The sequence below is a fragment of the Pogona vitticeps genome, chromosome 1 (genome assembly GCF_051106095.1).
Source record: "Pogona vitticeps strain Pit_001003342236 chromosome 1, PviZW2.1, whole genome shotgun sequence".
NCBI classification, from domain to species: Eukaryota; Metazoa; Chordata; class Lepidosauria; order Squamata; family Agamidae; genus Pogona; species Pogona vitticeps.
Genome location: NC_135783.1, coordinates 198,311,746 through 198,328,269, shown reverse-complemented (window position 1 = coordinate 198,328,269; position 16,524 = coordinate 198,311,746). Strand labels below are relative to the sequence as shown.

Genomic DNA, 16,524 nt, shown 5'->3' with positions numbered 1-16,524 from the left:
GCCAAAAGAAAAGTGGAATGGAAGAGGAAGAAGATTGGTCCTCGTACTCGAAATTCCTCAAAATAATAATGTTGACTTCTTTGCATGGTATATGGGGAGGCAGGGAAGCAAAGATAAGAAGTTGGATCCTCCAGCAGAAACTCATCCCCAGAAGAGGCATTTCTGGCATAATGAAAGAATGCTGTGTGGGGAAAAAGGTGATCCCAAGTCTAGAGAACTTCCTCCATTTGCCTCAGCTCATACATTATATTATGCATTTAACTTGTTTGCTGTTTCTAATACTGTAATGTGATTTCTGTTATTTTCGGGCAGGATATACTGGGAAGTCTTCTGCTAGTGCTTTGTAGGCCATGTGTGATGGGGATAGCCTGTGCAACTTGAGTCATGTAATAAGACTGAGGAAATACGTGTCCCTTGAGAAGCTTGCCTGTACTCGGACTTACAAAATGTTCTGACATACAAATGTACCAATACACACAAAGACAACACTGTAGCTATTAGCAGTAAACAAGGAACAAAAGATGTTAACTGCATCTTTTGTTCCTTAAACAAGCAGATGTTTAATTAATCACAATTAAAAGTGCCTGGAAATGGTTAGATTGTTCACCATCCCAACTGCTTGCAAGATACCTTCAGGAGAAGGAGCTTCCACTCTTTTAGAAATGGCAAAAGATATTTTTTCTTCTGCAGCAAATATTTTCTCTTCTACAACAGCTCTCTTAGGCACCTCAGGCACTTTGAAAGACATTAAATGTGTGCAATTTTAATTGGAATGCAGAAATTCTGACTAAGGATTGAGGCTGCTATTTTGAAGACGTTTATGTGACAATACGCTCAGCAAAGAAGTACAAAAAAGGCATGTAAGCTGTGTACAGCTCTTTAATATGAAACATGCAAAGTAAAGGTGGAAGGGCATTGCGAAGTGAACCCATGAACAAATCCCATGGCCCCAAAACTGAACAGTCCCCAACAAGATGGCATGGTACACGACACAGAAAGAGATCAGCATATGGAAGAAAAACAAAGACTTTTTAAGACTATAAGAGCATGGCAATCAAGGCCATGGCGGTTGTGTCCAAAATCGCATACCTTTGGCAGGAGGTGCTTCCACCTTTTTGGGAACAGCAACTGGTAGCTTTTCCTCAGGGGTGACTTTCTTCTGTACTGCAGGCACTTTAAAGAAATCATTTGGTATTAGCATTACCAAAGAAAGCAGGAGCAAGGATGGCGTTTTAAAACTTAAAATATAATGATGAGATTTAAAAAAAAAGAACTACTAAGAAAACATAAAGGGTGTAACGAACATCATATGAATATAAAACACAAATGGTTTTTTTGTCTCATTTTGTTTTCTTTCAAGAGAGACTAATGTGCCTTTAGCAGGTGGAGCCTTTTTTTAACATAAAGGGAATATTTTTTTTCCTTCAAGAATCTTTTTCTATGCTTTATAAAAGAAGCATATACAAGAATATATAGAAGCTACAGATTTGGTTGACTAAGATCATAGACATCCATAAACAAACATACTTTGCATAAGACTTGAGTTGAGTGTGCCATGAATGGACATGCAAATAATTAAGAAGAAAATACAAAGAGACAAGGAAACAAATATTAAGAAATAACGTGTTGGTTTTAATAGCCAAATGTGAATCTTGTACCTTTGGCTGGGGGAGCCTCTTTTTTCTTTGGAACAAGAACTTTCTCTTCTGGAACCTTCTTAGGTACCTCTGGAACCTTCTTAGGTACCTCTGGAACCTTCTTAGGTACCTCAGGGACTTTAAAAACATTACAATATTATTGATAATCAAAGTGAAGTGAGATTTACATGATGCTATTTGAGAACTCCTAAATTATATTAGAAGTGATTATTGTTAGTTTTCCTGATTTAGGATGACCATGTGAATTAAAGACCTTCAAAAGGCCCGATCAGTAACAGCCTTGCTCAGTTAAACATCACAGTTTTTTAACGGGATGCTTTAAGGGAACCAAAACTGAATTTCTAAAGTTCTATGCAAAATGATAAAATTGTGGTATTTTTAAGGTACCTAATCATAGTTAACATTCTTGGAGAGTAATTATTTGCAAAGATACAATTTAGCACTGAACAACGATTTCAGAAAGCAACAGCTAAGTACTCAGAAACAATGGCTGGTAAATGTTTCTTCACAACTTAGGCCAAATAAATCATATGCGAAATAACCAATTAAAAATCTGCTTAACAACTGTGTTTTTGTATCTTTAGCAGGTGGTTCCACTTTTTTTAGGAAGGGTACTTTTTCTTCTGGCATTGCTTTGGTACTTCATCAGGCACTTTAAAGATTTAAAAAATATATCTAGTTTCCAAGAATTGCATAAGAATTGACAGCCAATTATTGTCAGGTGGGTGAGGTGCCTGCCTAATCCACCCTTTCTACAGCTCCCATCTATTAGAGTCAGGGAACCATGAGTCACTCTCCCTAACATTCATCTCTGTAGAAAGTGAGTTATCAGAGAGGCCCTGGGGCATGTGGGTTAAACTCTGTAAGCTGACCTCAATGAAACAGCCACAACTGGGACCAAATGTGAACCAATGAGATATCCTGATGACCCCGGTCACCTTCCTTTACTTACAAAGAATCTGAGCAAAGCACAGGAGAATGTGTTTTAAAAATTTAAAAGTATAAAAAGGTGTAGGTAAAAGCTTCTAAAGGAACATCTCAAATATAATTCTCGTGCCAGGATTTTTGTATCTATGTGGTGCCACTTACAAATAAGTGATTCTGAACAGCCTAGCATCAGCCTCAGCACTTATTGTGTAGGCTTCATGTCCCACTGCTAAGTGCACCTTCTTTTTATATTTTCTTTCATCCAGTGAGATTTCTCATTCATTGGATTATAACAGTCTCTCTTGAGACTTTGACACAATCTCGTTTAGAGGACATTGCCATAAATTCATTTATTAGTGTTGCAAGCGCCATCTAGCGAATCTTATTCCTAAGCACAGAACCGTAGTTATATCATTGTACGTACTTGACATTACGATTGATAACCTCTCATGGTTAGTGTTTACATATAAACACAAAGAAAGAGAGGATGGTCTCCATGAAATGCTACAGCCTAATGCCAAGAAGGTGCAAAACTTAAGATTCCCTGCAGTCCTCAGACATGACATTTGTACATGGAGAGAAGTTTCCATCGCTATATACATTGATGAGGTAAACCTATTAAATCTGATGACATGATGAAGATAACTCCCAGGGGACAGAGGCTTTACAGGTGACTTCATTTTAAGTTAAGTACCTTTAGGTGGTGGTGGCACTTCTTTCTTAGGAACAGCTGTAGGTTTTCTTTCTTCTGGAACAGGTTTCTTAGGTACCTCTGGCACTTGGTAATTGTTTGGAAAAATGTATTTCATTATTTGGAACTCTTATTCACAGTCCAGTATTAAAAGATTTTTTTAAATAAAGCATAAAGAAGTTAGAAGTAAGGTAATTGACAGATGAAAGCATTGCATTGAATCTTCTGCCTTAATAGGAAAGGAAGAGTCTTTCAAGCTGTGATCAAGAGCACAGATGCATTGTATATGCATTCCACAGTTTTTAATGAACACAGTAATGTGCTTTGACTAATAAGTGATTTACATGGCGTACAGATAGACCAATCACGTCAGATATTCTATTAGAAAATTCTACCGTGTTTCCCAGAAAATAAGATAGGGTCTTACATTAATTTTTGCTCCCAAAAATGCATTAGGGCTTATTTTCAGGGGATGTTTTATTTTCTTCATGTACAGCAATCTACGTTTATTCAAATACAGTCATGTCATCTTCTTCTGGTTGCTGCACTATGGTGGAGGATGGAGTTTCCCTTAACTGGGGCTTATTTTTGGACTAGGGCTTATATTATGAGCATCCTGAAAAACCAAACTAGGGCTTATTTTCAGGGAAACAGGGTATTAGAAAGTAAAACTTTGCAAATTATTCTTAATGATAACTCTATTATTGTGGTACGCACACACGTTTCTTACATGACAACAAAGACATTAAGATAACACAGGGATGGAGACATTTTATGCCAAAGAATAAAGGTGAGCAAGATGCTTTTCTTTTGCAGCTCATGTACCTTTAGCTGGTGGAGCTTCCGGTTTTGGTGGAGGAGTGGGTTTCTTCCTTTCTGGGACAACCTTCTTTGGGACCTCAGGTACTTTAAAGACACACAAGGATAAATGTTTACAAATTGCTCAAGGCCTCAAGTCATTAATATTAGAGAAGGAAATGTCCAAATTATTGACAAAGGTCTACTTAAGTAGGCTACGAATACAGAAGATGTTAGTAGTAAAGCCATTTTGGGTGGTCTTGAAATTGTTCAGACAGTGAGGCATGGAAGAAAGAGTTATCTCAGATGTATACTAATTGTTTTGCACATCTTACTCACTTTTAGCTGGTGGTGGCTCCACCTTCTTGGGAACAGGAACTGGCTCTTTTACCTTCACATGGACCTCAGGAACTATAAACACAAAACACTGGGTTGGTCAGGAAATAGTGGCCATTGAAATACTTCTCATAGTATTCCAATGTTATTATATTCCAACTAAATGGAAACTTGCTAATTTGCTAACAGCCAGACAGGTAGAATTAGGTGAGACACCAGCTTTGTTTCACTCCAAAGATGCAGTTGTTCTCATGACTAAGAACTCAGCTTCCAAATGAATTCAGGACATCTGCTAGTAACCAGTCCTCTAATTAAAGCAAGCCAATGTGAATCTTCCAAAACTAAGAAATGTCATTTCTAATGATGTGAACATTGCATTGTTTTTTTTTTAATCTTCAGGAGTCTGGGACAAGACCAACAAGTGTGGGCAATGGGCACAATGATAATTCTTTCATGGCTGGAAGTTTAGGAAAACATACATACTAAAAAAGAATATTAGGTAAAAGTAAAGACATTTCTGCTTGACATTTAGTCCAGTCAACTCTAGGGGACGGTGCTCATCTCCGTTTCCAAGCCATAGAGCCAGCATTTGTCCGAAGACAGTTTTCGTGGTCACGTGGCCAGTGCGACTAGACACGGAACACCGTTACCTTCCCACCAAGGTGGTACCTATTTATTTACTCGCATTTTTAGATGCTCTCAAAATGCTAGGTTGGTAGGAGCCGGCACAAGTGACAGGAGCTCACTCCGTCATGTGGATTCGATCTTCTGACTGCTGGTCTTCCGACCTTGCAGTCCAGAGGCTTCTGCAGTTTAACCTGCAGCACCACCACGTCCCTCAAAAAAGAATGTTAAACTGATTTTTTTTTTTTAAAAAGCTACCTTTAGGTGGTGGAACTTCAGGAGCTTCCACGTAGTATCTTTCTTCTTCATATTCTTCTGGTTCTTTAAAAAAGAATGGTAAGACTGATAAGTTCTATTGGACTTAATATTCTAGACAACACTGAAATGATCCACACTCCTCTACTTAGATGTATGATGACTACATCAAAGAGGAAGGAAAAGACAGGTTCTCCCCCACAGTCCGAAACCTAAACTCTAGATGGTAACCTGATGGTAACACATGCTCTCTCCACACATTCATGCCCTGCAAAATCCAAACACAGTGGGTGCAATCATAGCCATCATCATTTTATGTTTGTCAATCATCTGAATGTTGCAAAACATTATCCACAAACCCCACTTTGTGTGACCACAATGAAGAACTGAAAAGGATGTACAATAACTACTCGAATCACACTCTCCACACTTAAGACTTCAGATAAAACTGCAGATTGCAAGGCAAAGCTAAGCAGATTTGAATCTACCTTCAGTTGGATATTCCACATAAACGCTATCCTCTTCATACTCTTCCGGTTCTTCAAGGAGAAAGGCAAGAATTAAAAGTTATTCTTACATTCTGTTTTAGGTAATTATGAATTAGTACATAAAACAAAAAAATGTAACAGCAAGTTAACTATGACCATTGCCTCCGTTTGAAAACTTCCTAGTGCTCATATATGCTTGTAAAGCTGCTATCCCTGAATACTGCTCTAACCATTTCAGTGTAGGGGATAAAGACTTGCATACAGAAGAACACCAGCATTAGAGCTATATTTTATCAGTACAAAATAAAAATGAGGCAGCTACTCTGTATAAGAGAGTTTCATGTATGCAAAGTGTTGCTGTATCCCTAAGATATTGTTGGAAAATGGTGCAATTTTTACATGAGACAAAACAGAAAGAAAGAAAGAAAGAAAGAAAGAAAGAAAGAAAGAAAGAAAGAAAGAAAGAAAGAAAGAAAGAAAGAAAGAAAGAAAGAAAGAAAGAAAGAAAGAAAGAAAGAAAGAAAAATATTATTACCTGAATATGTGTATTCTTCTTCCCGGTGGTATGAAACAGATATCTTTTCTTCTGAAATAGTCCACTTTTCTTCTGCTGGTACTTGAAAGGGAATAGCTCATTTTAGTATTTTTAAATTAATGAAAGTATGAAATTGGTAAACTGAGTATAGGTATACGGAGCAGCAGGACACGAAGTAACAATCTCTACAGATAACAATTATTTGAAAGAGTAGGCAATGTTTTTAAACATTGGAACAAATACATTTTTCTGTGCAAGCCCTACAAAAACAATTTATAAACCTATCTATCTATCTATCTATCTATCTATCTATCTATCTATCTATCTATCTATCTATCTATCTATCTATCTATCTATCTATCTATCTATCTATCTATCTATCTATCTATCTATCTATCTATCTATCTATCTATCTATCTATCTATAGCGGCTCCAAATTGCCCTTTGAAACAAGAGAGACAATAAACTGGTACCATGGTGTAGCTGGCCATCATCATTCAAACAGGAGGAAATAAATAGTTACTACTAAAAGTTCTTGGGACATTCGCCCCGGTATATATACCATGTGACTGCGTACCAGTACAACAGAGGTATGGAAAGTATTGAAAAACTAGAGACCATTTCCCTTGTGTGACCAGGGCCTGAGTTTGTGAGTGGTGACTCAACGAATATCAAAACAGGGCCACAGAGGCATGAGGAGATGTAGCATCTTTAAGGGAGTATTAGAGTTCCTAAAAGTTCCAGAGCATCTACTGGGATGTTCTCTCAAAACAGCCCAGTGAGGGTAACCACTAGCTGTGCAGTAAATAATAAGAGACTTTGGGGAAAGAAAGTGGGAACACGAGGAGGTGAAGGGCTGGGATGCAATATCCTTGAGCTCTTTACAGACTTCCCACATGAAATGGATCATGTTCTATCCTAATTTGTAAGAGGAACAATACAGATCAATGCACTAGTTGAAAATAGTTAATAAAGGATGTCAAAGGATAAACATGAGCAGACATGTACATGCACATGTATGTGTTCATGTCTTAGACAAATCTGAACATTTAAAAAAAAAGGAAAACATTTTGTTTTGTACCTTTTCTTTCTATAACTTCCTCGTGGACTACCTTCCGGGCAGGTTTTTCTGGTGGGACTTCAGGAGCTTTAAGGATATTAATGGTTAAGTCACAAACATATGAGAAATGCCAAAGCTTTGAAGTAACATTTTCAGTGCTAAAATCACATTTTAAATAGTAATTTGTCATGGCTTATAATGGTTTGCACTGTTGCCTCACTTATTCATACAGAACAACAGTCAACCCTTTGGGGCTTTTGTATAGTTCACAAATATGACATACACTTTATGAATGAAATCTTATATACATTAGTAAATAGAGCAAATAAAATCGATATCTGCCTGAAAAAGATTTAGAACTAAGGCTGTGAAAATCTGTCAGCTACACGAATGTTCTGTGCAGGTCTCACAATAACATTGTGAGACATTATTGTGACACTTTGTTCTTCCCACATTAATCATTTTCACAGAGTTTTTGTCATAACTGATAATTTGTGCTAAACCAGCTTAATTAGGTAAGAGGATTTGGGTCAATGACTCCAAAAGGTTTTATCTTCAACACAAAATTGTTTTACTCTAATGCTTAAAAAAAGATAATTACAGCTAATTTTTCCACTATTGTTAAGTATGGGCTTTGGAGTAGAAAGGTAAGATGTATTTTAAATAGATATATATGCAAATAAAGGATCTTAGTGCAGTGATACAGCAGATATTTGACACAAAAAGGATTCCAGGCTCCATCCTTATTAAAAGCATCAGGGAACAGGCAATCATAAAGATATATGAGGCCAGAAATGGGTGTTCTAGATAGCCCATACGCCAGCAGTTATAGTAGACACTGCATGGCTACAGGGACAAAGAGTTTGAGCTGGAAAAAGGCAGCTTCCTACATTTTGCTGAGATTACATTAAAGCAAACACTTTGAGAAGACTGTTAGTCTGTTAAGTGCACAACCAGTTTGTTTAGTAATAATACCTCTGATTCGTTTAACTTTCTCCTCTTCCATTCTCTGAGCAGCTCTTTCCACCTCTTCCACTACAGGTTTTCGTGTAACTAATAGAGATTTAAAACATTAGATCTTGAGGACAGCTTTTAATATAGTAGTAGTATACTTTATTACGGTTAAAGACCAGTAAAACCAAATCAATATAAAATAGATACATATAATTATTGTTTAGTAAAGTTGGCCAGGGTAATAAAATTCCATTAAACCATGATAAAACAACCCCTTCTTTCCAATTAATAACATAATATATCCTTAATATAGGTAAAACCTCAGGCAGTGTTATTTTAAAAACATTATATTGTCCATCTAAAATCATCTACCCTAACATCTGTTTACGAATAACCATTGCTCAGCTTTTAATATAGAAGCTAGCGTTCTCTTTAGTGTACAATGGGAACAATTTTGAAAACATGCCAGTTTTAACCTTAAGAAATAAATAATTTTACATCCTGTCCGTGGAATTTCTGAGATAGACAATATTTATCCTTTCATTGGTCCTCTCTCTACTTCATCTTTCTGGGAGTGGGTCAGAAAAATGAGCACATTAAGGCTGATGGAATTGTGCTTTTCTGGAAGGTCCAACCAACCAACCTTCATAATTCTGTAGGCAGCACAATTAGCAGAGGCAATTCAGCAATTTACCAGATAGGTAAAAAGATTTAGAGGGGATGTTCAAGGATATCTAATGAACTAGGGAGACAGGAGGACATGTTCACTTCAATGTGTTTGTAGTGTGTGGGGGGTGGATGGTCCAGCAATGACCAACTGCTGCAATGAAAATATCATACCATTTGAATAGCAACATGGTGCGTGCAAGACAGAGATCTTTCTTACAGCTTACTAATAGACAGATAGTTATGTATTTTACTGGTTGGTTGGTTGGTTGGTTGGTTGGTTGGTTGGTTGGTTGGTTGGTTGGTTGGTTGGTTGGTTGGTTGGTTGGTTGGTTGGTTGGTTGGTTGGTTGGTTGGTTGGTTGGTTGGTTGGTTGGTTGGTTGGTTGGTTGGTTGGTTGGTTGGTTGGTTGGTTGGTTGGTTGGTTGGTTGGTTGGTTGGTTGGTTGGCAGGCAACCATGTGAGAAAGGAGAAGCTCCTTGCATTGGTATCTGCCTCCTAGCAATCATTATTTTCTTCTGAATTTTCTGGATTCGTCACACATTTTGGGACATTTGGGGGAGGATGATGTGACTGCCAGAGTATGGCCACTTCTCTGCCATGGCAAGTAAAGACTACCAGAACTTTTTGGCAAAGTTTAGTGCTCTCAAAATGCCCTTGATTTTGGAATGGGGGTGCTTTTGTGCTTCTTTTCCTCAAGTACTGTGAACTTGAGGAATGCAGATGCAGAGATAACTTTACTAGTAAACATGTACCTTTAAAATACAGTTCAAAGGTGGCTATACTACTACTATTACTATTCCTCGTCATATGAGGATTTGAAATAAGATATGCTGCATTTTGACATTAAAATTCTCAATCCTGTACCTTTTTGTACAACTACTTTTTTCTTTTCTTCTCTCTTGGTTGAAATTTCTGGTGGTTTATGTACAGGTTCTGGTTTTCTTGGAACATGAACCACTGTAAAAAAAAGACAATGACAGGATCAGCAAACCTGCAGACTGACCATAAAGCACAGACCTTTTTATTACTAGTTTAATTAGTGTGATCCTCCTTCTGCTCCCATGCACAATATTTGCTAACATTTGAAGGAGGAAAGGTAATTTAATTGAAAATAGCATACTCAATTAAATATCTGTAAAGGGATTAGCACCTATTTTCTATTTTATTTTTATGATTGTCTTTTAATGACAAAATACGTATTATGGAATGGTTACCAAGCAAGTTCTCCACAGGATCAACACATTTATTCAAACAGTTAATCCAATAACCATATGTTACTGCTAGTATTTTGGAAAAGAATATTATTTTAAAAACCCAGGCATGAATGACTTTTCATATATGAAACCACCTCAGGCTCGCTTCAGGCAATTGACTTAAAGAACCACCTAGTTGTAGCAAAGAGAATAATGAATGCAGCAAATGTTCAGGGTGCATAGATGCTACTTTTTGGACATCTTAGACCACTAGCCACTCAAGGTGGGGGATTCTGGGAACTGCAGTTAAAAAAAAAGTAATATTTCTACATTCTGGAACATTCACCTCAGTGTATTCTTGGTTCACATGTGACTGAATACAGGCTGTCATTAGTTTAACTACTGTGGCTCCATTATATGGAAATATATCATTCCCTCAAGCAAAATGTGTGCAAAACTAATATCCAAACAAATTTTTTTCAGCCAGAAAGTTGAAAAGGTTCAGCAGATGATACAGCAACTTTTCTAATCTTGCTGGGGTTCTCCAAATCAATGAAAGATCAGAAAACCAAGTACAGGGCAAGGTGTTTTTGGTTTTTAAAAGGAAATATACCTTCTTCATGATATTGTTTTTCCTCATAAGTCACTTCTCTTTCTCCATATTGCCATTCCTCTTCCTCTTCATCATAACCTTCTTCTCTTTCGTAATACTCATATTTCTCTCCATAGTCCTCTTCCCATTCTTCATATGCTTCTCTGTGAACTTCATAGATTTCCTCCTTTTTCTCATAAGCTTCTTCTTTCTTCTTAGGCACAGCGACTACTTTGACCTCTTGAGGTTTCTTGACAGGAACTTTGAAAAAGAAGCTTGCATTAATATTTGAAACAATTCAACGTTTGAATATTGAGCCTCACAAGTACACTTTATACATGTCTTGTCCCTTTCTCAAGTCATACTTTGTCTGGGGTAGGCACAATGTGGCTTGCAGGCCCCCATATTCGTTGATACTGCTGACAGACGTTAGCAGCCTCGGAATGTGACAAGTAGGACCTTTCCACAAAAAGTGCTGTTTTGCCTCTCTTGCAGATCCACACACTAAAAAGTCTCACAGAAACATCCAACTACTTGTTTTACAAGCTACACAGGAAGGCTGAACCTTGCCTAAAGGCAAAACAGCACTTTTCAAAGGAAAGCGGAGCCTTTATGCTGACGAAATGGACAATTGAGGCAGCTCTGTGCCATGACCTGGTGAAAGGAATGACTCCCAGAACACGCCCACCCTTGCTCCATGTGCACTCTGCAATATGTAAACGTTCATCAAGACTTTCAAGTGACAAAAGCATGTTTCATGTGCAGAAGACATATTGCCATTTTTGTCATTCACTTTATCAGAATACTGTCTGTTCTTTATAATTCAGCTTTTTAATGTGGGTCATGTGGCTCCTTGGGGGCTCCCTAACACATTTGAAGGGGAGGCACAGAACGGAAACAATTCTCCACACACCACCTTACGAGATTTGTTATGAGATTTATACGATCCTGATTTGGCTTGTATTTCTTTCCTATTGTGTTTATGGCCATGGCCCAAAAACAAAAAGAAACAAACAAACAAACAAAAGGGATGAGAATGGCTGGTGCAAAGAATGAATACAGAGAATTAATTTTCTGATGGTACCTTTAGGAGGTGCTACCTCCTCTGGAGGTTTAGGAACCTCCTTTTTGGTGACTTTCTTTACAATTGTCTTTTTGACCACTGTAAAAAATAAAGAGAAAAAAAACATATATATATTCAGCACTTAAACGAAGTAAGCAAGTGGAAATACGTGACAGTTATCTGTTGTTTCAATTTTATGAACCAAAAAAGTTGGAATACCTTTTTCCTTCTTCTTCTCTTCTGGCAGGGGAATGAAGATAGGAAGAGCAGGAACTTCTTAGGAGTAAAAGGAATATTTGTGTCAAAATACTTCAGTGTGGCAACACCGCCCTAAATTACCTCCTTTGCCATTGTGAACAGCAGAAGCATTAATACCAATCATACCTTCAGTTGGAGCTTCGACTGGAACAGCAACTTTAGCATCCGGGACATCTGGAAAACCAAGGGACAAGGCAAAACAGGAGTTTAGTTGGTTTTACTGTAAATGGCTAACAGCATGTTAAATGGCTGGATATGGATCCTTGTAGAGCCAAAACCACAGAGTCCATGCCCAAGAAGGAGTACTGGGGAGGTCCAGGGAATCCCTAAGGTTTACAGAAGTATTTCTGGGAGCAAATGCTAATGGGGAAAGGAGGGTTCAAAAAACAGCCCAGTGGTGACTGAGTGTGCTCAGTGGTCAGAGAATGCTTGGTGGTGACTGTTAAAGGGTGGGGAGAGTGAGAGGGGGAAAAACCCCATAACTGGGAGAAATTGGATGAACTGCTGTATCTTGCAAGAAAACAGCGCTGGTCAGCTAGAAATATAAGCAGGAACGTTCCTGATCATAACAATTGTTACTTCCTTTGGGGAAATGTGTTACAGGACCTAATATCTTCTACTTTTTGGCCAAAGCATGCCGGAGCATCCCTAGGTGCATGTGGCTCTGTTTAACCTGCAGCCTTATTGGTTCATCCTATTTGTAGTTGTTTGGTGTTTAGAGTAAACCACAGACAAAATATTTGAGCCCCAATTTAAAGATTCATTTATACATGTTGTTCTTGCCGTGGTTGTGATGTGCTGCCAAGTCACTTACGACTTAATGCATCCCCATGTTAACGATATATACTATTTCTGAAATAAATATGTCTCCATCTAAGAACGCATGCAACCTGAAATGGCATCTCTTCCAAAGGGTAAAGATAGATTCCATTTATTTTTGTGCTTTTTAATACCGATGTAAAACCCATAATGGCTAACACGCTGGTTTAGATAAAAAATTCAGTTCTCTAGCAACACAACTCCAACATAAATGGAAACCATGACACTTCTAGTATTCAATATGCTCTGCTTCCTTCAGCCCGTTTCCTCCATCTTAATACTGAACTCTGAAGAGATGTCTTGGTAAAAGAACAATCTGTCATAGCTAGAAAATATTGCAAAAGGGTAGAACAGTCTTCCCCCAGCCTGGTGCTGCTCAGATGTGTTTGAGAAGATTGGATAGAACAACAATTGTCAGATTATCGCAGAAACCAGGGAAGAGTCGAAATTTGAAATTTAAAGATTTCACCTTTGATTCCAGCATCATTTAAAACCCCAGTTAGCCTAAATCAAGGGGGGGGGAGGTTTATAATGTGCTGAGAAAATGTGGAACATGGGTTGGTGGGGATTATGGATCTACGTGGGCTACTTTTGCTCCCACCTGCTGGCACAATCTGCAGTCATGCCCTATGCAAACTGCACATTTGGATGGTGTGAGAAGATATTCTATACACAAACTAATATGTTCCTATTGAGTTGCTTCCACAGGGTCCTATACATGACAGGGAGCAAAGAGCAGCTTCTAACTCAAGTATCTGATTTTCGCCCACCACAGAGTCCTTCTCGAGTGCTAGGCAAATGCACAACTGGCAGAGACCCATTTGGGCTACAGATGTGAGGGTTTAATGCTAACTCTTAGGGCTCTGTGGCTTCCCTTCCAAATCTTGGTTAGGTTCCTGTTTACAGAAATGCTTCCATTGGCAGAGTTGATATGAGAATTTTATTCATTTGAATTGTGCTGTCCAGAAGATTAAAACATAAATTGATGATGATTCCCAGTCTAAACGTTATAGTATGGCAAGCAGCCAGAAAAATGCTTCTGTACATTTAGAATATAAATTTAGACTCTGTGTCCCTGGCAACCTCCTGAACTGCCTGAACGGATATTCCTGGTTATTATTAGCCTCTGCAACGACATTCAACCCTGGAGGCAGCAGGTAGAAAGAAACATCTAGTTTTAGTCAAACTGCAGGTCCTCGAGGCTCATGAACAGGCTCTTGGGTATTTTTTTTTAAAAAAGATCCCACCCCCAAAGAGAATACAAATCACATTCATAATTCTTTACCTGGAGGCCGGATCTCCAGTTTAATCTCTGCAAGAGAAGAAATCGATTTTTAAAAATTGGAAATTATTTTTGACTTCAAGCCCTTTGCTCCAGTTTTTCCATCTCACTGTTCTCAAGCAATCACAGAGCATGTACTGACCTTTCGTTGTCAGGTAGAGCTCGGCAGTGCTTCGTGCTTCACCTCTTGGCTCAAGGCGAGCAATTACAGAATACACCCCTGAAAGCCAAGAAGAAATTCAGTGTAGCAGCATCCTTTCAGCCAGTTATGCAGAAATTAAGGAGCAAGGAAGAAAAATTCTTTAATTTTTCTACCTTCATCATCTGCAGTAACGTTGTGGATGGTCATATAATGGCAACGGGCTTCACTCCTAAAGCTGTACTTGTGGCTTTCCCGGAGTTCGGTTTTCTCTTTATACCACGTGACGACTGCATTGTCAAAAGACACCTCGCACTCAAAGGTCGCAGACTGGTATTCGCTCACCACGATATTCTGAATGGTCTTTGTAAACTGTATTGGTTCAGCTGTTTTTGAAAAAAGATGGAAAATAATTAATTTTGATTTAATTTAATTAAGACCCTGGATGTTGACTTTTTGCTTTCCTAAGCTTGCTTTTAAAAAGTTGTAATTGTTTTTAATTCCCTAATGGATTTGAAATTATTGTACTCTCATTGCTTTTTAGTCTGTGATTTACAGTGGTGCCTCACTAGACAGTTACCCCGCATGACAGTTTTTTTGCTAGACTTTTTGCGATTGCTATAGTGATTCGCAAAACACTGATTCCTATGGGGGAATTTCGCTGGACAATATTTGGTCTCTGCTTCGCAAACCGATTTTCGCTAGACAACAATTTGCTTTTCGCTAGACAGCGATTTCAGTGGAATGGATTATCATCGTCTAGCGAGGCACCACTGTATTGTTTTTTTAATGATTACTTGTTTTAACATTGTGAGCTGCCTGAGGTCCCCTCACTAGGAGAAAGGCGGCCTCCAAATGATACAAAATAAGATAAAATAAGTAAATAAGTAAATACATTTTAATGATCCATTGTCACAACTCATTGTTTTTCTTGACTGTAGCAAGTTTTTATCTATATGCATGAATCTGATGAAAATAAATGAAAGAGCAAATCAAGAATAAAGAAATACAGGGAACTCGGAAGTATCAGAGCATTCAGCGTACCATGTTGCCTATGTCATATACTGGAAATGGAGTTGAGACATACGGTAGTTGGTTGGTACTGTGCTTTAATCAGGAGAAGAATCAAGAAAAGCCACAAAGACAAGATAATAAAGAGAAGTGTTGCAATCATAGCACAAGCCACATTATAAGAATGCCAAAGGAAGACATTAATAAATGAAACAAAAGGGCTTCTTATGTTAGAAAAGATTTTTGGGATAAAGAAGTTGAAAGGAAAAAAAAGAAGCAAAACTATCATAAGAGCCAATATGATGATGAGTGCCTGATGTCTTGGGGGAAAAAATTGTATACCCACTTTCCCCCCAGAGGGTTTTCCATCACTGCTCTTTCCTTGGCACTTTGTTAACGTATCTGACGATTTATTCTCATTGCAAGCCATGCGTCTCTTTACACACCTTCAATTGTGAGGCTGGCACTTGTTTCTAGGTTCCGTTCAAATCGGCAGGTATAGTGCCCTTGGTCTTCCGTTCTCACGTCTTTGATAATGAGCCTGTGGACTTTCTCTGAGACTTCTGTCGAGTATCGGCCACCTATCTTAAGGGGCTTTCCGTCTCTGAACCACTGGGATTTTGCGTTTGGAACAGAAAACTGACAAACCAAAGAGCACGTAAAGCCTTCCTTGAGGGCCGTGTCACGCAGAGGTCGTTCAATGGCAGGTTCTGTCGGCAGGTTAGAGTACATATTTTAGAAAAGGCCAGGTAAGATTCACATCAAACCCAAAGCTAGTTTGGCATAGAAACATTGCACTTACCGATCACAGTGAGCTTCGCGCTTGCAATGTGTGGCCCGCAGACGACTCTGTAATTTCCCTGGTCTCCAAGCTGACAATTTCTGATTCTAAGTATGTGTCGGTCACCTTCAATTTTTATTTCATACTTGTTGTTAGAATCTAGCTTTTCCGTGCCTCTGTACCAGGACAGTTTAATTTCTGGATAGTTTATTTTAATCTCACATTCAAAGACGGCATCTTCGTCCGTTAATACGGTCTTATCTTCTATATCTCTAATCAGTGTGATGGGCTGAAAAACATTTTTGGTGAGGTTTACATCTTTGTTTCAAAGCACACCCTGTGCAATGTCATCACAATGAAAAGATGCAGCTCTAATGGTAGTTATAGATGG

At 38.3% G+C, this 16,524-nt stretch overlaps 1 protein-coding gene across 1 annotated transcript in view; it reads right to left on the bottom strand.

The window, feature by feature from the left end:
* LOC110084610 (titin) overlaps positions 1–16,524 on the bottom strand; it is a 299,695-nt gene that overhangs the window by 163,356 nt on the left and 119,815 nt on the right. Inside the window, exons 102-122 of the mRNA XM_078386905.1 lie at positions 16,155–16,422; positions 15,799–16,062; positions 14,518–14,727; positions 14,345–14,422; positions 14,206–14,232; positions 12,228–12,275; positions 12,063–12,119; positions 11,865–11,942; positions 10,802–11,041; positions 9,860–9,952; positions 8,348–8,425; positions 7,394–7,459; positions 6,313–6,393; positions 5,778–5,828; positions 5,293–5,355; positions 4,414–4,485; positions 4,102–4,182; positions 3,280–3,363; positions 1,659–1,775; positions 1,090–1,173; positions 631–735 (exon numbers count right to left, since the gene is read on the bottom strand). Coding sequence (XP_078243031.1) covers positions 631–735; positions 1,090–1,173; positions 1,659–1,775; positions 3,280–3,363; positions 4,102–4,182; positions 4,414–4,485; positions 5,293–5,355; positions 5,778–5,828; positions 6,313–6,393; positions 7,394–7,459; positions 8,348–8,425; positions 9,860–9,952; positions 10,802–11,041; positions 11,865–11,942; positions 12,063–12,119; positions 12,228–12,275; positions 14,206–14,232; positions 14,345–14,422; positions 14,518–14,727; positions 15,799–16,062; positions 16,155–16,422 — 2,245 coding nt within the window. The remainder of the gene's footprint in view (positions 1–630; positions 736–1,089; positions 1,174–1,658; positions 1,776–3,279; positions 3,364–4,101; positions 4,183–4,413; positions 4,486–5,292; positions 5,356–5,777; positions 5,829–6,312; positions 6,394–7,393; positions 7,460–8,347; positions 8,426–9,859; positions 9,953–10,801; positions 11,042–11,864; positions 11,943–12,062; positions 12,120–12,227; positions 12,276–14,205; positions 14,233–14,344; positions 14,423–14,517; positions 14,728–15,798; positions 16,063–16,154; positions 16,423–16,524) is intronic.